Consider the following 23,560-nt stretch of genomic DNA (forward strand, 5'->3'; position numbering starts at 1 on the left):
CCAACTTGGTCTACTTTCCTCTCTTTCTCTCTTCTCGCCGATCACCTTTTTCTCCCCTGCTCCGTTTCACCGTCTCGGTGTTCGCCACTCCGATCGCGACCACGCCGCGCGCTCTCCCGTCCCCGACCCCTCTGTTCGCTCGCGCGACGCAGTTTTACTCACCGATACACTCGGCTTACTCACCACCGTACACACAGCCTCCTCTCGTCGTCGCGTCTCCTGCACCGTCTCGCCTCACCGCGCCACGCCACGCCACGGCTCTCCCCGTTCCCGCCTCGACGAGCCACGACTCGCAGCGAGTCGCGTCTCACGAATCTCGTCGAGAGCGTTCGCTGATATTCCGCTTCGTCCACGAGGCAGCCCGACGGGGGGGATATCACACGCCTCGAGAGAGGACCTGAACAAGGAGCACCAAACGATCGCCGGACGGTGCTGAGCAACGTGGTTGACTCCTTCCGTTTCTCCGTGCTCTCCAGTCGAGGAACCAACCAGTCAGGACTCGGCTGTCCTGTCGACACGACACGCGATCCACGCGATCGATCGGAAACATCACGCGGGACACCACGATCGCCCCGCCGAAACACCTTCCGCATCCACGATACCACGCCACCGTCACCGTCACCGTCACCGATCGGACAGGATACACGACGGTCGTGCGTGCAACATCCATCGATTACACGATCGTAGGTGCATCCGTGAAGATTGGTCGTCGCGTGGCCCTAGATCGTTTCATCCGTTCGAGCGACGACAGTTTCGCAAGAAGGACTATCTCTAGTCAAAAGCACGGAAAAAGGACACACAGTTCTAGGATAATTATCCCGTTCCACGTCGATTCGGTGATCCGGATGACCTAGAAACGATCCGCTGGAACAGCGTTTGTCGCGTGACACGCACCGAAAGCGAGGGAAGCGCATCGCGATCTGTCGCTCGAACACGTGGTCGCCGCCGCGCCGCCACGAGGCACGCTCTTGGAACGCAGATTCCCGTCGCGGAGCCTCGCAATCACCGTCAGGATGTTCGATCGGACGTTTCGATCTGGATACTCGTAGAATAACGATCCGCGGATGATCGATGAACGAAGAAGAAGAAGAGTGCTCGGGTGTGAGGATAGTGTGCCGTTGTTGAAACCGGAGTGCCTCCTATTTTTCCTCTTCGCTTTCTTCTACCTCTTCTTCTCTTCCTCCCTCGACTGACTGACTCTATCTTCTCTTTCTCTCGCGTGGAGCTGTGGTGAACTCGTCGAACTGTTACGAACGCGCGATCAAGGGGGAAAAAAGGAAAACGAGTTTGATCGAACGGGGAAAAAAATCGCAACGAAACAAGTGGGGAAAGTGAGAAACCGTTCACCGGAAGTGCAGCCAACTACTACCCCCGGCTTCAAGGTCATGGAATGACGCATAAGGTAAACCTATTTGTTCTTCTTCGTCCGATCTCGTTCCCTTCCCGTGGCGAGGTTTACCTCGGCTGGCGCCTCTGAATATTTATGAAGTCGCTCGATCGCGTTCGATTTCTCGAAGCGTCTGTCGCGTGAAACGAGCAAAGATCACGAAAAAGAAAACGCGTCAACCTGAAATCGATTGAGACGTTTGCTTCCTTAACTGGCTACCGACCTATCGACCACCTCGCCGTATCTAAAATCTCGATTCGTACTCCTGCGACTCCCTTCTTTGGTATCTTTACGTACAAAACGACGAATATTCACTTCTCAAAGATATATCTCTCTGAGATCAAGTAGGAAATGGAATTTTCTACCTTCGCGAAATCCTATCCTACGGATACAAATCTCAAGGCGGCAACAAATTAAATAGACTCGCGACTTAAATGTTAGGAGGCGATAGGTTCGTATCGTGGGACGCCGCGTAAAAAATCGGCCGTTCATCATCGGACATAGTGGCACGATGAAAAATGATCCGTGTAACAAATAGATCCATAGATCGTTTTCCGTAACGCACGAGCGACGACGCGGCGTTTCACTCGACGAGTCTCCCGCGGCCGTCTAATTCGCTTGGAACCAGTTTCGAAGTCGCGTTTGCGATTCCGCTTGAAAAGTAAGCGTCGCCCACGCTCGTCCTTATATCACCGAACGGTTCGTTCTGCCGCTCAACCAACGAGACACATCGCAAAAGCTATGTTCCCGCCGCGATCCTTGCCGTTTCCTCGTTCATAAATTTACGCGCCTCCGGACTGGCGAGGGGCTGCGCCCATTCGCGGGATCGCGACTGCCACGAGATAACTCGGCGCAATGTGAGCGGTTAGACGCTCGATTTACGCGAAACTTTGAAAAATCGCTTATTCCTGGAGGACGATTTAGTAACCGATTTGAGAATCATATTATTGTTTACTTTTTAAAAATATCGCGCGAATAGTTGCGCAACATGATGGATAATCTAATATAGTTTACGGGTAAGTGTAATAACTTCTGAGTCAATAAACAGGAAACTTTTGACACGTATAAAGAGTCGTTACATAATCTTGGCTACCTATAACGCGCGATAGCATGTTCCGATCGAAAAGTTGCTCCGGTTGTACGATTGTCGAAATAATTATCCCGTCTAACTATTACGCTATTACGACAGCTATTTTCCAATTCAAAACGTGCCTATTTACCGATCATATCTTTTTTCATTCCCTTTATAAATACGGCGCCATTAACCGCACGTGTATCGAAGCTAACAGCTGCTGCAAGGTAATAAACATTTGCAACGAACCTTCCGGATCATTTATGCTACGACCTGTTCATTTATTTTATTGTGTATTATCAGTGAAATCTTTGCCCTGTAACACCGGCTCTTTCCTCTCTCTCTCTCTCTCGTTTATCGTCCACCGTGGCTATTAACATATTTGAACATATAATAGGAAAAGAACTTTGCAAACTAATATAAAATTTATGCGACATAGCGTTTGCCGGGATTCAAGCTATTACGATCGTTTAACGAGCATTTTTTAAGAATCGATAACATTGTCAGAGAGTACGCGTGAAGCGACGCGACATTCAACGCGTGTCGCCTGCTCCGAATCGAAGGAGGCCATCAGGCATGGCAGAAGATTCTCATGACGGTGCAGGAATATTCGTGGGTATCGCATAAATCTTTGCAAGTCGGTCGTCCGTCTCTTAACGATTCAATGATTAAATGCCACGAATTCCCCGAACCGAGATACATTATTCATAGAGAAAAGGCCGGGTACGATAGTGCACGCAGCGCTTACGGTTCCAAGCGTGCAGCAACGTTAACAGTTAATTGATAACAGGTAAACCAGCGGCGAGGCGCTTCAATTTTTGTTGTAGGAGCCACACCGCGATCGAAATAGACCGACAAGACCGTTAACGGTCGCGTGAAACCAATAGCATCGGCCTTCCTTCCCTTCTTCTCTCTCGCGCACACTCTCTGTTCCATTATTTTCTTTCTTTTCAACCGGTTGCGCCGTTCCCGCCACCGCGCCGTTCGATCCTCGCCAAGTGCCATTAACGATTCCTCGCGACCGCGTCTCCTCTGTCTGCGTAATAACTCACAGGCGACTGTTCGATTTTTTTCCAGCAGCTTCGCTCTGTAATTTACATGGACGGTTCGTACGATTAACGCTCTACTGATCTATAATGTCGGAATCGACGACGATACTAATCGAACTACGCCGGATTTATCGCGATCCAATGATGGACGGCGATGCCTACAACGGTTAGCTTTCAGAATTTTCCGCGTTTATGCGTTTATAATGCGACTCCTTTTTCGCTCTGTATCGAGTTGAATACATTCTTCGCGTCGTCCGAAAGCTACGAAAATTTCTACCACACCGTTCGATGGATCAAACTATCTCGCGAGCAAACGATACGAACAACTGCGAACACTGCGAGTGATAATTTTGTCGATGTTACGTTTTTGGAGGAATATGCAGCTGCGTAACGAGAAGAAAGGCGATTCTCTCGAATCGAATGTGGCACGTCGGTGTCAAGTGGAGCGAAGTTGCACGAACGACTGCAGGTCGCTTCCTCTTTTTCTTTTTTTTTTCCGATTGCCCAACGATCGCGATGCGTAAACGTGTACCGACGTTATTTGAATACGACCACTATTACGAGAATGGAAAAAGCACGACAATCATGAGAGACTCCCAGAGGTTCGAACAATGTCCTCGCCTCTGGACTGGCGCAAACGGCAATAAAACGGTTCCTGAACGACAACGCCGTCTCCTCGTGGCATCTTTCGTGCCCCCCTCCCGTCCCGCTTGTCATCGTGTTACGTTATTATCCGTTATCTCGAAAGCTGTCGTAAAACGCCGCTAATCTCCTAACTTATTGAGTCCCCTTACACATTGAACATAATAAACAACTTTAATTTACAAACATGAAAAAGATAGCATTATTATTAGATCGCGAATGTCTACGCGCATTCACGTTTTCATCCACGTAATTAACCTGATGCAATCCAAATAAAAGTTTCCTTCGTCCATTAGGTATTCTTTAATCGCGTAAATACATAAATATCAACAAGAAGACATGATTAATCTTGCCATCTTAGGTATTAAAATAAACAAAAACTATCACCATGCCAGATCACCGTTTACGCTGGCAGCATTTAGGTACTGTTAAATTCGCGACGCGAGTGTCCAGATGAAACCGAGGCGACAGAACGAAGTCTCGGAGAATCGCATTTAACGAGAATTTATACGTTCTTATTCTAGAAGACGCGCGCACGCGGTTGTAAATGTAAATTCGACTCGGTACAAGTAGTGAGGGAGAGAGAGAGAGAGAGAGAGAGAAAGAGAGAAAGAGAGAGGAAGATGGAGACGGGGATGTTCGGTGGCATAAAGCTGTTGTTGCGTGGGCACGCGCACCGACCGCGTCTATTTATACGTCCGTTTGTGTGTACACGTACAATGGGCCTTTGCTGCTTTCAAATTAAATTCGAGCAGTACCGCAATGCCATTGTTAAGCTCATTGCCGTCCCGTCGCGGTGATCCCACCTATCGTAGACGAGCGACACACGCCTACTTTCCTCCCGGGGAAACATCCACGAGTCGAGACTGGAGCTGATCCGAGAACGAGAAAAACCATTCGTACTTTTGCGAAAAAAAATGAGCTTTCGTTTCCTACACAAAGGTGGATTCATTCCTTTCTCGTTCAGATAAGGTATATGGTGTTTTCTTGTACGCGGTATACTCTTTAACGTTGCAGATCGAACAGAAACAAAAACAGAAAGTAAAAAAGTTCATAAACTGGTGGTTTAATGTGAACGAACGTGACACGTGCATGATGCGTATTCAGTCAAAGTACGAACCTGGCATTTTTACGAGCCCGAAGCGATCATCGCACATTAGCATGAATATGCAATCTTTTTGTCGCGTTTCGATTTATGAGCATTACAGAAAACGACCAAAAACACTGTGAAATAATACTATAGCTGGCACAAGAAGGTTGCAACCTTCTGTCGGCATATTCGTCGTGAAAACTTCCGAAATCAAGACCTTCGACGTTATGATCCCAAACGAGCGAATTCAATTCAATCGAGTGCATCGAAGTCCTCCGTTCTCGATCGTTTCGCACAAGAGACATCGATTCGTCGAATAACGTTGAAAACTTCAGTTTGAGGCTATAATCTTGCACTTGTGACGTGAAACGAAAATCGAAACTATAACTACTATGAAAGGAATCTCGCATGAACCTTTAGTCGTACGACTCTCTCGCCAAAAGTCGAGCTTAGATTTGTTAGGAAAGCGACTTCTCCCCAGCCATAATCGGCGTCCATACGCAAGTAATTACCTGTGCAACTCGCCTCGATATCCTTAAGCAGTCATTACGCTCGCTTTATATTAATTTCATTACGATCGAGTTTAGCGCAGTCTTAATGAGTACGAACGCTGAATTAGGATTCCATCATTGGTCAGAGCTCTCGAATATTTCTGATGAATGTTCGAACGCTCGACCGGATGATATTATATGATAACCGTTTTGATACGTGATAATTTAATGCGCGTGGGAATTCGATGATCGTGTTTTTGATAGGCTTGTTGCCGCTTCGTGGCCACCTCACCGAGAGCGGGACCAGACCTCTTCTCGATCGAATCACGGCTCTTTGTCTCTTCCTCGTTGTTCACCACCGCTGTTGCGCCGATAACGTTTGCCTAACTTGGGACGTTCGATTAATCATGCGCGGACGACCATGTTGGGAAAATAAGGATGACTGGAGAAACACGGAGTAATCTCCTAGTTCTATGGTACAGTGTACCTTGACTCTAGGACGGACTATGGATCAGCTATGTCGTACTTTGCTGACTACCGATCGGATCAACTTTATTATGTCCTTGAGAATAACAACTGTTCGAGTGTTCGAGGGTCACTTCGTTAGAGAGAAGCTTCAACGTTCAGACTTTGAATGGTATAATTGGCTATTGAGTAACGTTAGGTTAAAAAGTGACAGAAAATATTTTTCTGTTTACAATCGTTTACGTACATGTTAAACCGCGTACTTTTTCTCCCGAGAAGCTTTTCCGACACGAGTCGTTATCTGAATAGTGTCTAGACAATTTTTACTTCATTTACATTCAATATCTATTGAAAGTTACATACGAGAAGCGTTAGATTCACAGCTGGCCACTGACGAAGCGCGATGTGACGCGGCAAACGCACGTGCATCCATTTACTCGATCGAAGGTTATGCCTGATCGAAGGTCTGTTACACGGGGGAAACCAATCGTTCTTATAGGAGCAAATTTTTAGACTATTCAATGGCAATCTTTCGAGGATATAAATACACGAATGAATTTGTTGAGTAGACTTGTCTGGAAATTGAATCGTTGCGTTGGTCGCAGAAACGAAACGACGAATAGATCCACTTTTGCCACTTTCCACATAAGCAGCGGAAAAAACATCGGGAATCCGTTTCTTCGAATTCCATCGATCCTCGCGAGAATCCCCTAATTTACGCTCGTTTCGCAAATGATTGGCTACCGGTGGCCTTGGAAGGACACGGTTGGTTCTGTCTCTCAGCCAAGCAATTTGGAATCACATCGCGTGTCCATTAGGGCATTCTAGATTTTCCTGGAATGCACAATTCTTCTTCAGCGTGAAACTATCGCTTAACGCGTATACGCCGATTTTCCTAAAATCAGGTAAAGCGCTAGTAAACCGTTTCGATTTCCTCGTTTTCTACGGAGAACGCGTCAGATCGGAAACTTGTACCGGAGAATCGTCGTTTCCACGAGTGCAATGATTTCCGCGAAACGCGCGAAATTGCCCGTTTGCGACACGAGACACAGCGCTACGAGGAACGACGCAGTTGTACAGCGTTCGTGTCACTTCGTGGAAAGTTGGTAATCCCCGATATCGATGCGGACCCTGGCCAACACCGTGTATAAATATATACAACGATCGGTCACAAAATCAGGAATAGATTTTCATGAATTTTCCTTGGGGCCCGTTGTTGGCTAGCGTTTGGCCCGATTCTTTCTTCTGTCGCTCGTTCATCTCCCTTCCTTTCTTTACAGACCCGTCGCGACACCCTTTCACACGCCTCTTCCGCGACATCGTGCCTCTCTCCTCGTCCATTTTCTTACTCCGGTTTCGTTATCTCTAAACGCATCCATCCCCCGATCTCTCGGTTCTACGTGGCATCGATTCTTCGACCGTTTTCTCATGAAATATTCACGCGACACGGGACGAAATCATCGTTTGTTAGTCAACCATCTCTGTCCCCCCGTGCGTTCCCCTTTCTCCGCGGTTACGATCGTTGACGAGACCGCTCTTTGCCATCCCTGGCACATTTCTTTCCGTCGCTTTCGCGTCCCGCGAGGGCACGGAATTCATTTCGTCGAGTTCCGTGTATCGGAAGGAAGTCTCGTTTCGATTCCATGGTACGCGATACGAGATAGCGAGATACGTGACACGTGGACTCGAAAGAAACATCGTCGCGAATGGTAAGGAAAACAGAATGATCGAATCTGCCTGATTAGAGCAAGAGGTGGCTCGTACAGCACATTTTGCTCGGTTACGAATACCTCGAATACGTACATCGAACAACATGAATTTAGGCCACACCACAGTCATCGATTATGCAACAGTTCGATCGTACGCCGTTCTAATTACGGACCACGTTCTGACAGCCTCGTTCCACGACTGGACCCCTAGTTGAAGCGATTACAATTAATCACGGCAACCAGGAGCTTTACCAAACTGTGTACTCGTTCTCGCCGCCAATATCGTTCGCTATGCATTAATTAAAAGACGCTTTCTAATACGTCGAATTGAATTACAGCGGGTCATCGATCTCGCCGTGGCGTCGCTCACGGGCGTTCCCCGCGTCTATTTTCTATACTGTCGCGCTGCTCGTTTTCTCATCTGCCACAGATTTCACTCCTTTTAAATCACAATCGCCTATTAGCCGGGGAGAAGGTGCGCTCCCATACGTAATTTTCGTATCTCGGTCACGAGCGCCGTGGAATCGCCCGAAATACACCAATTACATAACCGATAGCTTTTTGACGCTGTCTCTCTTCCCTTATCTGCGAGTCCCATCGTCCTACCTGGAATCAGGAATTCTCTTTCCTTCTGTTCTTTCTTTACCTGTGATATACCGTCGTCGCCACAAATTTCCATTATCAGTGTCAACGACCTCTCCTCACAGAATAATGTCCATTGTGCGTCCGTAAAAGATTTAAGAACTTGTCTGTGATCTTTTAATGCGACTCGAACGATAGTAAAACTTACTAAACGACGCTGTCGATAACTTTCATCGACTATCACCAAGGCTGTGCAGTCGTTGGCAAAAAAAAAAAAAACAAAGATAAATAAATAAGTAGTGCACACGTCCAAGTGCACTTTCGATCGAGTGACAAAAACGACCACCGGATACAGCGATTCAATGCGGTGAGACACGCGTGTCGTCGACATCAGGCTATCCATAACGCTGTAAAGAGGGAGTTTCTAACCTATTAAACGTCTAAAATTAAATACCACTAGAATTTGATTGCTAATAATCAATACAAAAACTCTAATAGCTTAAGCACTCTGTGGCGTATCGTTTTGATCGGTTTCATCGGGCACGTTCGAGATTCGATTTCGTAAACTCGGATATCCGCCAGAGGGCATTTTCGAGTGGTTGGAACCAGAGAGAAACCGATTGTGGTCTACTCGGTCGACCTGTCTAACGGCGGAGTAAATCGTTTGATGTCTTTGTTTCGGCGAACCCTTCCTCCGTTTCGCCGCTCCTTTCTCTTCGTCAGCTGGCTTCCTTGGAAACGCAACGCTCCGAACAATTTTCCGATAGCGGATCGAGAAGGGAGCTGCTTCTTTCGACACCTCTCGCGCCACTTTAGCGTCGCCTGAAGATTCTTACGAAATCTCGACTGCCTGTGAGGTTCAGGCGCGGTACAGTTGACATTATGGATCGTTAAATCGAAAGTTTATCGCGGATATCGTATTGAACGTTAAAAAATTAGACAAAAGTACTTGTGTCTATCGTTGTAGCTAATCTTCGATAATTACTCGACTGGAATATACGGAAATTTCTTGAATTATACATTCGTTGTTAAACGTTCGAATTCCGAAATTACGCAGAATGGAATTTCTTCTATTACGATAATTGTATTAATCGCGATTAGGAAGCGTCTCGAGGGGAAGTTCCTTTCCATGGACACGAGTTACTTTCTTTTCCCGTTTCTAACTCGCGTGTCTCTTCTTCGCGTGGTTCCCTCTGTTATCGCGTAATTTGCAGACAAATGGCCGTTACTGTTACCAGATGCGGTCTAAACGCGTTGCGTTGCGCGACCCATGAGAAAAATTCTCAGACCAGTATTGTCAAGTCCTCGATCTAACGTCTATAAATGGCATAATCTTCTTCCGGCGGGGCTGGAAATATTTGGCTAACCTCGGGCAATTAGCGTTCCACCTCGAAACGGGGCAAACTCCGCGAGAAAGTAACTACCATGCTTTGTCCTGTAGCAACGAATTATTAGCCGATTAATTTTTCTAATCAAACATCGTATCTCCACGCAGAAATTTCCTTGCGTACCTTCCGCTTTTTTCATACTCTCTGTACTCTTGTCGCATTTTAATATTTTTTACATTGCTTTCACGCTGCTTTTTGTCAACCTTTTTACCAACGAGTCGACGAATAACGCGGAACTCGCGGCAGTACCGCGGTGAGAGTGTAAGGCGAAATTCCAGCGGCGCGCCGATAGTTAAGATTTCATGAGGAAACGCCTGCAACCGTTGGGCATTTATCTGAATCGTGGAAATAGCGGAGAAAATTACCGAATGTTATCTCATACCGAGGACTCCGAAATATGTCCGTGTAGCTTGAGAGAGACCGCGAATTACTACGTGGAAAGTCATCGACGAAGGATCGTCTATCTATCGATTGCAATTACCTATGTTCCAAGCAGCAAATCCTTGTTCTTGTTATTGAACACGTCGAGAACGCTCTCGAATTTGTACACATCATCGTTGAAGTTTCCTAGTTAGGAGAGCACCTGCAGCTACCTTGTACCACGGTTTAGTTTCACTCGAACGAATCGCTGTTAACTCGCTCCGTAACTACTGGACAAATTAAACCGAACGCGAACCAGGAAAAATTACGTTTGTTGTTCTTCGCAAAGATATTGCCTCTGATCCACCTAAATGTTTTTACTATGCATCGGATATGTCTTTGATTCTTACTTTCTATCGAATTCCGTTGGAATTTAGTTCGAATCGAGCGTATTACTTTAATGAGCACGCAGATTGAAATGCAGATTCGAAAGTGTCTGAAATTCAACAACGTAAGACTGTTATTCAATGAGGTTTCTAGCGAGACAGAGAGGAATGTGGATGATACGTCGTTCCCTTGGAAGCGAGATTGCAGTCATCTCTGACGGCATTGTCTTTGCTCGATCCTAATGGCTGAATACCTATTAGGGTCAGACCGTCTGTAGAAGTACCGGAAACCAAACAAGAGGTTTCTTTAACCCATTCATCGCAATCCGAATAGAAAGATTGGCTCGGAGAACCGATAAGGTTAGCGAGACGCGTTATGGCAGTGTTTCCATAGAAGTGCAACGATAAAAAAAAGACGAATCACTTCTCCTTTTGTCGTTTTTCCAGCTGCAAAAATTCCATCCGGATTCCTCTACCGGAGCTCCGAGACTTGCTTATTTTAGGCTCCCGTTTAAGCGTTTCGTAATGTCGAGCATAATTAATATATCGCCGATTGCGTGTCGTCCATTTCAAAATTACGTAGACGAGGTGCGTTTTCTGGCTAAAATTTTATTTATTCTGCGTATAGCACGCAGACACCTTGCGGTAAAATGAAAATAACAGAACCGCGTTGGCGTGGCACGCGGCGCGAGCGCGGTGCAAGTAGAAAAAGCCCAGACACGTCTAATCAGGAACGGACAGTTTCTACTGCGGGGAGTACTTTCTCGACGCGAACCAATTTACCAGTAAATTAGTTGCAACCATTTAACCTAACCACCTTTCGTTCGTTGATTTAAGATCTGTGGACGAACTCAAGGCTATGCAGCAAGTATTTCAGAGAAACTCGATATTCTCGAGGACATTTCAATACGTGTCTCGCAACCGAGACGTAATGCAACTTGCTTCGCTTTTTCCCTTTCGTCGTCCTCCTTTCCCTTCGTTTCACTTGTTCCGCGGAAATGTAGCCGTATGCGCGAACAAGGTTGCTAACTACCAAACACCGCGTGGGCGCGATCAAGCCGACATAGGAAACGGACTCGGAGCTTTTATACCGCGGAGGCGAAATCATAAATAATAATCGTCGGATTTATCGGCGTTGCACGCGCGCAACGTACGCGTACGCAACCGGACGAAATGTTGTCGACAAATTAATTCAGTCAGAGTAGCCGGTGCAAGCACGAAACGCGAAGCTCGATGAATAATGAACGGTGTCGCTTGTCAGGCCGAATGAAAGTAACATTGAAAACGATTAAGCGGCGCAGAAACTGAACGCCACTCGTTCGCTGTTCTGTATCGTTTTACCACCTTTCACTGCCTCCTCGCTGTTTCGCGATCGCTTATTGTCCACCTTCCCTCGAATTCGCCTATAGTACTGGTGCCTGTGATACTTTTACTTCCATTTACCCTTGCGGGTACATGAGAATGACCAAAGTTCCACTCGGCTTGGAGAATACGGTTCGAATTTCACATGGGTAGTTAAGGAATTTCTGTTACAATTTTGTACTTGCTCTGTGGCCATCTTCCGACAACCTCCTATTACCCGATAAATCCTTGGAAATTGACGAAGGCTTCGGACCAAAATTTTCCCGTAACGCGACGCTGCCATTTGTTTTATCGTCGTTATCTATCGGTGGAGAGCGACGGTACGCAAATTTGACGCACGCCGATCGGCCAATTACAATGTTACAGCAGCGACACCGGCTATCGAAGCAATTTTACACTTATAGCAAAAGAGGCAACGGCCAACCGAAAATTACACGCGGTTTCCTGTCGCACACGTAGAGCAATATTTCGGTGTCGCGGCCCCTATGAATTTAGTGGTGCGTCTCGTATTTTATCTCCGACAAGGCGGTGGTTAAAGGGGCCTGCGTCGTAATTAAATGCCGGCACCTCTTGGCCCCGTTATCGGCAGGAGCGATCGTACCTCATACAGGGACCCCGTGCAACAAGGAAAGACATGAACCGACGCGTTCTTTCTTTCCTCTTCTTTGCTTCTTCTTATTCGACCGCATCTTGTTTTTCGCCATGTCGCTCGACTCGAACAGTGCTTGGATAGGGGACAGCTCGCGGATCAAGATCGTCCGAAATCCGTAGCGAGAACCTACCTTTCTCGCAATGAGCACGATCTTAAAACGGAATTCTGCAAGATTTTTAAGCCATTGAGTAATATTAGCCTGGTCGATAATTTGCCAAATAAGCACCATCCGTGCGAATTAATCTGTTCAGCGTCAAGACGTCGAGCGTTTATTAATTTAAAATCAAGATGCAAAAATCTCAACGTTATTTTTTATTCGTTGAAAATGTATCAGATTAGGTTTTCGTGCTTGAACGATTAAACGATCTTTTTGTTATATTATGTCTATGTGGCGAACCGTAGGTTCGAAAAAAGACACGTTTCATAAAGGTAGAACAGAAAAGCAATTTGTTGCTACTGTAACACGTAACAATAAACAAAATATTGAATCAACGTACGAGTTCATAGCGTTGGACAGGTTAATCGCAGAAAGAAAAATTATAACGAACTGTAAAAATGCTAGAAAAGTGTCGGATTTGAATACCTCAAACACCTTTCTTCTTTTCTTCTTTTCTTCTTTTTTTTCTCTTTACTTCGTTCCACTGTCTCGCTGTTTTTTCTCGCCGATCAAAAAACAGAAAAGTTGCGTCACGCGAAAAGAAACGACCGATTGAAATCTTCCCTGCGCCTGACAATCCGGCCAGGGACGTGGTCCGTTCGGGTAACAAGTGGCGAACGGTTATACGCGTTACACGAACGATGTTTACCACGCCGCAGGGACGCATTTAACGCTCGAAGATTTTCAGATACATGCGCAAACAGGGAACCCATGCGAGTTGAATTAATGATCTTGGCTCGCAACGCGTGGGTTATTTTTATTTATTCGAAACACGATATAATTAAATCAGAAAATCTGACGATGGTTGCGTTGAAAGATATCGATGCATCCTGAAATATCAAGATACTAAGATATAGAATGTAACAACGTATAGGTAAACGCGAATAAACGACGTAGAAATTAGTATTCTCGGGTTGTAGAAATTTTAAGGATAGAGAAAATGTCGAGTCTCGTAAAATTCGAGGTTCATAAATACGTGATATTGATAAAAACGGGACGGAATTGGTCGAGTGAAAACGCTACGTTAAAAGATGTTGCCAAAGCATAACAACGCTCGAAAAACAACGCATTGTGCAATATGTACGTGGACCGCATGCGGCCCTGGAGGCGCACTTATGGTACACGTAGGTGAATGTCGGGAGAGAAATCATACCGGCAAGGACGACAACGAGCGAGAGGCAGAGGGTGAACGAGAAAGAAACGACGAGGGAAAGAGAGACAAACCACGCCCGACTCATCCCGACTTTCTAGAAACCGAAAACTGGATCGTGGCCGGCGGCATGTGGATCTCGACCGATCTCTGGTAACGTCGGTCGAGCTTGATTCACGTAACAGATGTCAGTCTTTAAGGATCGTGTGCCCCGCCTTTTCTTCTTCTTGTTTCGACTGCCGTTCCACGGAACCAGCTACCGTTTCCCGTGGACATTACTCACGAAGTCGCTCGGAGAAACTCCACCTTTCGGGAGATAAAGCGGTGCCTCGGGCTTACTCGAGGGAAACGAAATTCCGAGAAGTACGCTCCGCTCGCGATTAAGTTACCGGAAATCTGTGAAGGGAGAACGAGCGCGCGCTCTCGTCGAAAGCCTCACGGTCGATTAAGCGGCAGCGGGCTCGTTAAACCAACAACCACCAACTACCAAACGTTCGAATTAACGACAGGCAGAGATTCTGTTCGTAAAAGGCGCCTTTAAGATCGTGTTATCTGCTGTTGGACGCGTTACGTCGTCGTCGTCGACGACGACGTTGTATCCCGTGAAAAATCTGATTAGCACACGCGAGTTTCTCCGGCTGGCCGACTCGGATGGGAACAAGGGAAAGTACGATATGTAAATCGAACTTAATCAACGACATCTAGACGAACGACGCGTCTCTATGCCTATCGGCTCTCTTCGCGACGAATACGATTCGCGGAGAAGGCGAGGAAAGCAACGGGAACGGTCCAGTTACTATCTCTTATCGTTGGAATTCAGAATTAGCGGCTTTCTCGCTGTCCATCGATAATTCCGGTAATAAAGGCTAGGAGTGTCATTAAAGAAGCTCGAGAGAACCGTTTTCCCGATGAGGAATTTATCTCGGTTTTTGCACGCAACGATGGGTTAACGACTCGCGAACGAAACCGTTCGGCCGTTCTGGATCATCGAACATCGTCCGGCAGGGATCGCTGTTTCCGAACCGTTCGGTACACTTTCGATTCCAACCGAACACCTAACAGTTCTCGTCGCGTTCTCTACACTCGTAATTAACGCTTTTCACTATTGTCGGTCGCGAGCTTTTTGCTCCTGCTCCTTTTACGCCGGAACGGGGTTCTTGCACCGTCGCCAACTCCTCCTTTTCCCTCGGTCCCCTTCGCTCCTCCACCTCGTCCCCCTCTCCCCTTCACCCGTCACCAACCCTGTCACCGGCGGATTTCTCTTTCGTTGGAACTGGACAACCAGCTGAAGATTAGCTTCTTCGGTAACTGGATCGACTCGCGTGAAACGACACCGGCTGTGAAAGGATTCTTCGATTTCTCGAATTAGCGAGAACTTCCTTCGTCGAAGATCGATCGAAGAATTCGATTTACCTTCGGCAGAGCGAACGATAGTGAAAAACGAAACGGGCGAATTTCGTACAAAATGATATGCCCACCGAAGACTTTAACGCGCGCATAAGTAAGGATTTACGCGCGGTGATTTCGATGCCAGATAAGGAAACATTAACGCGACAACCTGTCTTCGTTGCAGCACGTATCATATAACTTTCTTGCAATCTCTGTTGCACGAACAGTGTGTTTATCCGCTGCACCCCAATTTCTTTAAATGCAGTTGGATTATAAAATCGTAATTTAAGGAATAAAACAACTTTTTCTTGTCGATTCGCTCGAGCGATTTTACATTACGCGTGTACATTATACAGACGGATCTGCCCGGAGATCAGTTTCGTAAGATCGAAATCAAAATCAAGAGAATACGATGTCCGTTGATTAAGATAGATAGCACGTGCTGTAAAAAGAAGTTTGAACCAACGGTTAACACGTCGATTATGTCACTGGCTATGAATCTCTTGTATCACGTGTCTCGTTTTAAAGCTAGATCGTCGTACGTTCTACTAGAGTTCCGTTACATGGAGATCGTATACTGAAGAACTTCGTAACATCCTCGCGGCTTGTTCCTCGCTATCTTTCATGGTAGAAATCGTTGGTGCTGTACGTTACACGCGCGTTCGTTACTAAAGTATCTCGATATCGTCCAGCGTGACGTCAACGCACAAAAACGCGAGCAATTTGAATGATCGGAAGATTAATTTCTACGGCTTCGAAAAACGTGTCGCTATCATCGCCTCCGGCTGAAAGAACATCCATCATGATATGGTTGACGCTTTGATGTATCGCATTCGGTTTCGTACGTTACTTAGGTAGGTCTCGTTTTGACGTATAGGATTAATTCGTGAATCTGGCAGAAACGATATCCTTTCGGTAAATCGTATCAGTTTGTCAGCGATCCGAACGAAACGCGTCTGGTACGATACTTGAATTCTTTCGTTGTAAATTTGCTCGTTGTCGCAGCAACGAAACAACGACGAAGATTGAAAATTAAATTGCAATGTAAACGTTCGATTTTCGATCGAATTTATTTTCAGTGACTGTAAAAAATTTGTCGGTCGTTTCAGATCATACCGAGCGACGAGCAGGAGCAAAGCCAAGGGTGACAGAAGCGGTGTGATGAGCGGATATCTCGGTAACATTCCCCTGCCCCCAACGTTGTTGCACGACCCGAAGTACCCTCCAGCCATGCGGGAGAAAGACTCGAGTCCAAGAAAAATGCCGGGCCACATCAGCCCGAAGCAAGCCAGCATCTATCCGTTGAGCGTTCGCGTGCCGGACGTTGAAGAATTGCCATACGATTTGAGCCACGGCCACGGTCGTGGCCTGTCGAGCCCCACGAATCAACAGCAACACCGGCAACAGCCTCATATGAGTCCGGCGGCTAGACCGCCTCAATCTCATCATCAGGAGGATCTCGACTGCGAACCGTTGGATCTTCGCGTCGATCACAAGAAGGAAAGACTCACGGACGAGAATCAGAACGAGATAGAGGTTCTGAACCAAAATAGTCTCGGCGGAAATCTTCCCTATCATACGGTTCTGTTTCCTCAGCATCATGCCGTTCATCCGTTGGTCCTCGAAGCTATGTACCGGTCGCACCATCACAGTTCGTCGGTTCCAGATTTACCTAAAATCCAAGTGCGAGCGTTACCGACCATGGTACCATTGCCACCGAACAGATTCTCTTCCACCACTTCCTCCACGTCGTCCTCTTCCTCTCAGGCTGCCGCGAGAGTTCCGAGTCCCTCGGGTGGCCAGCAACATCAGCCACAGCAACAAAGTCACTCGAGTCAACAGCAGCAGCAACAGCAGCAGCAACAACAACAAGCTTCCAATCTTCCACCTTACTCGATCAGCGTTCAAGCCGGTCTAAAGCCGAAGGACAGATACTCGTGCAAGTTCTGCGGTAAAGTGTTCCCCAGATCGGCGAACCTGACGCGGCATCTGAGGACGCACACCGGCGAGCAACCGTACAAGTGCAAGTACTGCGAGAGAAGCTTCAGCATCTCTAGCAACCTTCAACGTCACGTCAGGAATATCCACAACAAGGAAAAACCGTTCAAGTGCCCGCTGTGCGAACGATGTTTCGGACAGCAGACCAACCTGGACAGACACTTGAAGAAACACGACGCCGATGGCCCAACGATACTGGACGAAGTTAGATCGAGGTACCACGGACAATTGCCGAGAGCGGACGAGTCTTACTTCGAAGAGATTCGCAGTTTCATGGGCAAGATCACCTCGCAGAGACAAGGAATACCGTACTTCCCTGGTCTGCTGGGTCATGGAGGAGACGACTTCAGGAACGACAAACAACAACTTCAGCTGGAAGAGAAGAGAGGCGATTCTTCCTACTTCAGCGACAGGGATAACCTGAGTTCGAGGTCGAGCAGCACCGCCAGCAGACCCGAGAGCGTGCAAGAGGAGCAACGAGAAGTTAATTCTCCGCCATTGTCCCCTGGAAATAACACTTGAGTCGGGGAATCCGATCGTACGTCCGACGATTCCTCGTCGGGTACGATTAATTAGACATCGAAGTATCCCCGAATCGATACGGTTCCTTGGGATTCCGAGTTTCGCCGATACGTCGCCATCCGTTCGGTGGACGACGGAACCATCGCTCGTGAATAGCTGTCCGTTTACCCGAGGACAAAGTATCGATCTTACCGTTGACGAATTACTTTTACACAACGGACTTGTTTCGCTAATTTTACATTCTCGTGTAATTCTAACACTTGGTAACTAGAATTCATCGTGTTCAAACGTTGATCAAACGAAGAGGTGCCTTACGGAACGTGCCTGAAATGTTTTCCGAAGTATTTGATGCGCAGAGACTTACAATTAGCCGAGGCGGACGATAAAACTCGACTTTAAGTAGTATCTTAGTACCATTAGACGTCAGAATATTATGTTCCAATAGGGCAAGGTGGACTAATAAAATACGTGCAATTCCGTTTTTAAATTAATCGACAAGGCAGTGTTATGGAAGGAACTATACTATCGTCGATCGAAGACAAAATTTTATATAATTCTATAAAGTACAATACCCTCCTGTACTTTGAAGATTAATTTACACGGAACGTGTATAAACGCGCGAGGGCTGACAAACTGTAACTAAATTCTCGTCGTATTCGTCCTCTTTTCTCATCCAGCCGTTTTCAAAATTAGCAAGTCAGCGGAATCGCGTAGCTTCTCGTTAGAATATTTGCTGTTCGATTCGAAGGGCAAAGCTAGATAATTTCCAGCGACTGTTGCCAACAGCCAGCAGACGAAATCGTCGAACAAGACCAAACACCACGGGGGAAATACAGAACGAACGCGGTTTAAATTCCTTCTGGCTGGAAGGAACGGCTAAAAACGACGCTTCGCGATTTTACGACCTAGAAAGTGAATTTTAACCACTCCATCGCCTCGATCCTAATCCGCGGTGTCGATCACCGACGACCAACTACGAAATAGAAATCGATGGGCGGATCTGTGCGGTCGTCGATCGTCCTCGGCCGGAAGAACGAGAAACTCGACGCCCGCGACACGAGTCGTTAAGTTCTTCATTGAGTTCGTCATTGAGGAAGTTGGAGACGCGACGTCAGAGCGTGGAACGGTTTTCACGAAGCAAGAAATTATCGAAAGAACGGGTCGTCTTGCCATTCGAGTTATTCGCTGATTATTATAGCCGTCGGTATCATCGACTTTCATTTATCAAATTAGAAAAGTCGAACGCGTAGAAATTATGCAAAGTTTAAACTGATGAAATGATTATGCAAAGATGAAACGGATGAAAGGATTAGGCAAAGATTGAGAAATTAGCGTAGCACTTTAGGATGAATCTTATATCGAAGATAAATAATACTGAATACGTGGGAAAGCACGCAGGAAAAGCAGCTTCCTGTAGCCGACCATTACCAGAATGACTCGATGAAGCTGGTAAAGGCGCCATCGGCCGGATCCCACACGATCCTACGTGCCCCTCGTTTCCTGCGGATGGTCGCTGGAAACCGTACCCGGGGCGAAACGATCTGATCGCTTTCCGTTCGTGGTTACGAATTCATCTGAACTTTCTAATCGGCGCGAGTGTACGGGTGGCGTTTCGACCTTGGGAGTAAGCGGGGCCCGCTTAGATTAATTACGCTCGATCTAGATCGAACAGCCAGCCAACGGAGTACCGTACGAACGCTTCTAAAATTGGCACCGGATGGTTACGTGGGCGACTCGTAATCCGCTAGAAATCCGGCTGGTGGAAAGTTGGACGTTTTTTGCGCTCATCTCGCGCGGATTGAATGAAATTGGCCGGGTTTCGTATTTACGACGCGGTGGATCATTGAGCAACGACTCGGTGATTGGCAAGAGAGGAAACTCGGTGCGAGAAACGTGGAATCACGGTACCAAAGATCGAAACGGTAGCGAAACGAAAAATTCCGCGAGAAGATTAGCGAGGAAGGAATTTCGCTGCGGAAACATGGAAATTAGGGAAATTAAAGCGCGCGAGAGTAGAGGGAAGCGAGTGGAAAAGCGAGAGGGAGGTTGGAAACGATCGAATCGGCTGCCGGCGCGGTACTAGGTGGCAATTTATCGGTACTTTCTACCATGTACCGACATTCACTGTAAGTAGCGCAGGTGCAGAGGTGCACGATATGGCGAACCACGCGGTCAGGAGATCATCTTGACCTTGGTAAATACGATCGACGAGCGATTAAGCGGAAAGCGCGACGAGGAGAGGCCTGGGCGTATTCTTTCCCAAGAAATCCGAAGAAACGGTGGTGCAGAGGATTCGAGCGGTGACGCGTGAGAAACTATTTGCGCTTTCTAATTTGGAATGTCGGCGATCTTCTAAATTACAGGAGCCGCCGACTAAATGAAACGCGAACCTTGAACAACCGCGACCTTGATATCTAGCCGATAAAAATCGTCATCGACTGGCAAATGCAACGCATTGCAACAAACAAACGCGATAAAATCGTCCCTGGAATGGTAAACGACGGAAAAACTAACGTCGCTTCTGCTCGACGCAACTTTGGTAGGAAACTTTGCAACTAGAATTCTACTGAATGTTGAATACCAATAACCGGAAGATTGGCGACAGAGTTGAAACATTGAAATTTATTTCACGATGCGAAGCTACGAAACGGTCGACAGAAGTTTGTCTGGAAGTCGGGAAATGGAGAGAGAGAGAGAGAGAGGGAGAGAGAGGCGGTGGAGTTCCTTTCATCAATGCATCAGCATGCGCATCTGGAATGGGAGGATCCGCGCGCAGCATGCAACGACGCGTGTGTTCACAAAATCCATTTTAAGAGCGAACCGATTTCGTAAGGAGATCGATGCAACGCGTTACGAGGACGTGGCCCGAGGTGTGACTAAGCTTCTACGGTATAGATATCTCTCTCCTCCGCGGCGCTACGCGAACGAAGCCTCGAGAGAGGATGGCAGGCCCTGTTTTTCTTGCCTCACGCATACGATCCCGACCGACGATGGCCTCGGACCTCTGTTGCGTTACACTTTTGCCACGCCCCGATCGGACGGGCAAGCTCATCGCGAAAGTGAAACGCAATAAAAGAGTCACACCGAAGCGAGAGAGTCTCGACATCCATGAAACGTTAACAGAGAGACACAGCCGAGAGAAGGAACGAACGAATCGACGAGTCCTCGCAGATCCGAACGAGGAGAACGGTGGACGAACGTCCGAACGAGGAGAAAGAAAGATCGATCGAAACCTCGAGCCTTGGAAATCGGTTTCCTCGCCACCTCCCACAGTCACCGATCGAACGTATTTCGACCGAAATTCCGCAGTCAGTTTAACTCGTCGATCCCCGATCCCCGAACCCCGATCCCGTTGCAGATGTTACTCCTCGAATATCTCCTCTCCCTTCTGTCTTCGTTTCGTTTTCAGAAACCAACTCGTACACGAGCGCGTACTCGAATAAAACTAACACTGCGATTCTTCTCTTCTCGTTCTAAATCGTTCGACGTAATAGCGAAGCGAAGCCACCACTTTCCAGAAAAATACGCGAATCTCCGTTTGGAGCGGTCGCTGGTTTCCACGTTAGGCGATCCGTCGACCAGTTGCCTGAAAAAAAAGAGGCCGCGAAATTTCTCGAAGACGAGTCTATCCACAAAATCGCCGCATGTTCTCACGTCCGAGCGCCGGTTTTTTCGATCTCATCTCGTTCCAGTTTGCACGCGTGATTTCACTGAACAGGTTAGCACGATTTGAATTACGACAGCCTGTTGTTACGAGGACAGGGAAAAACATCGTACGAAAAAGACCCGACGAGAAAATACGTCCGCGGCCGCTTTACAAACCCTGTTAGAAATTGCGATTCCATCGTGGTGTTCGAAACGCTCGCTCTTACCTTTCGATTTCGAGACGCGATTAGACGGATTGCCCGGCTCCTGTTTTCCAATCATTGTATATACATACGACGTGCGATATTTTAGCGATACGAATCGTATTAGCGAATTATAATATAACAAAATACATGTACCTATGTAGCTGCTAGAATTTGAAACGAGGCTCAATTTAGTTAGTCGAAGTCGTCGCAAAGGTATTAGTTTATCGCTCATCGGCGAGTTCCGCGAGATCTAAATTCCACGAGCGCTATCGTTCCGGTGGCAAACCGAGACGAACTCGTCGATGGGCGAATCGCTGGAAGCAGCTAATCCCGCGAACAGTCTGCGTGCAATTTCAACGAAGAATCTCACCTAAACGCGTTCGTCTGTCGAGCATCGACTCGAAGGAAATTGGTGCGCAAAATGCATCGAAATCGAGTTTGCTCGAAACGACGGGGGTGACGGTTCTCGCGCGTCCTCCTACTCGTCGCAATTAAACATAGTCAGCCCCGCGCAAGGTGTACCAGGCGGATCGTGAAAGAGTACCGTTTTAATTTTGATATATATATACACATATATATATGTATCAAATAGATATATATATATATATAAACATAGAGCTGTATATGCAAAATGGATATAAATATAATATATATGTGCGTGCGTGTGTGTGTAAATCGTACGACGATTGTGATTTCACCGAGGTTACCGAGTTATACGTATTTACCGTTTAGCCAGAAACAGGCGCCGCGCCGCCAGCCGACCAAGCTATCAAGCGCTCGTTACCTTTTAGAACCGCTAGCTCGTAAGTGTGCGCAGGTGTTGTCCATCCACGCTCAGTTTTGTCTTTTATTTTCCTTTTTCCTTCGTTTTTTACATAGTCAAATTTCGATGGGGCGATCCAACGCCGATCGAATGGCAGGGATCGCTGTCATCGCGAGATCAACGAATCCTTTGCCTCGATATGTGTCGCGTCCCTTCACCTTTGGTTTCGCGCATCGTTGTAAAGTTGAACGGACGTGTACGCGTTTGTCAGCGTGGATGATCTCGTCGCGAAAACGAAAGATATTACCGCTCTTTTCTTACGAACGATTTTCCTTCTTAAGTGCTCCTACTTTATACTTAAGTTAAAAAGAACACACACACACTCTCTGTTTTAGCCCCCGTAGTCGCGCGTCCTGTAGAATATAGTGGTGAACTGTATATATGTTTATATGTAACATTCGATTTGAAAAAATATATATGGATGTACACATACAGAGAAAGAGAGAGAAACGAAGTTACACGTGGAAATTTATTTTAAAGAAACTCTCATCGTACTTGCGTTTACTTTCTCCGCTCTCTCACGGCGTTTCTGCCGTCTATACGTATACCTCTCCGAACCTTTCATTAAACTCCCTATTTTTGCGTCCCTACAATTTCGCGAGCTTCTCCGTGATTATGAGACGCGATTAAAAGAAAGTTAGCTGGAAAGACGAAGAGGTCTTCGTTAAAACGAATCAAACTGCCTTTCTCGATGCTACACAATTATCTAATAATTCCTGTTTCCTTCTAACGCGAGAAAAAACCGAGCATTTGCAAAGTAACGGTAGATGCGTAGATCAGACGAGTCGAAAGTTCAAGTTTTTCCGAACATGCTCGCCATCATATGGTCGATGCATCTGAATCTTCGTCTTGATTTTTCCATTCTTTGTTCGCCAATTCTTCAAGATCTCCTTTCTAGTTTTATCGTTTATTCGTTATCTAGAATATAAGGGTTATAAAAATATAAAGATAAAGACTATGTAAAATTTCGATGGACATGAGAGAATCGTTGCTTCCACCGAATGATAATCGAATCGCACGACTCCGTGTCTGTGA

At 46.7% G+C, this 23,560-nt stretch overlaps 1 protein-coding gene across 1 annotated transcript; it reads left to right on the forward strand.

Annotated features, from left to right (window-relative positions):
• The first annotated feature begins 292 nt into the window (after positions 1 to 292).
• On the forward strand, positions 293 to 22,979 carry LOC126915995 (MDS1 and EVI1 complex locus protein EVI1-A-like). The gene is made up of 2 exons (XM_050721323.1): positions 293 to 1,402; positions 16,441 to 22,979. Exon 2 carries the CDS (start codon positions 16,493 to 16,495, stop codon positions 17,849 to 17,851), a length of 1,359 nt encoding a protein of 452 aa, XP_050577280.1. The 5' UTR covers positions 293 to 1,402; positions 16,441 to 16,492; the 3' UTR covers positions 17,852 to 22,979.
• Positions 22,980 to 23,560: the final 581 nt, after the last annotated feature.

This window comes from Bombus affinis, chromosome 5, assembly GCF_024516045.1.
Source record: "Bombus affinis isolate iyBomAffi1 chromosome 5, iyBomAffi1.2, whole genome shotgun sequence".
In the NCBI taxonomy this organism is placed as follows: Eukaryota; Metazoa; Arthropoda; class Insecta; order Hymenoptera; family Apidae; genus Bombus; species Bombus affinis.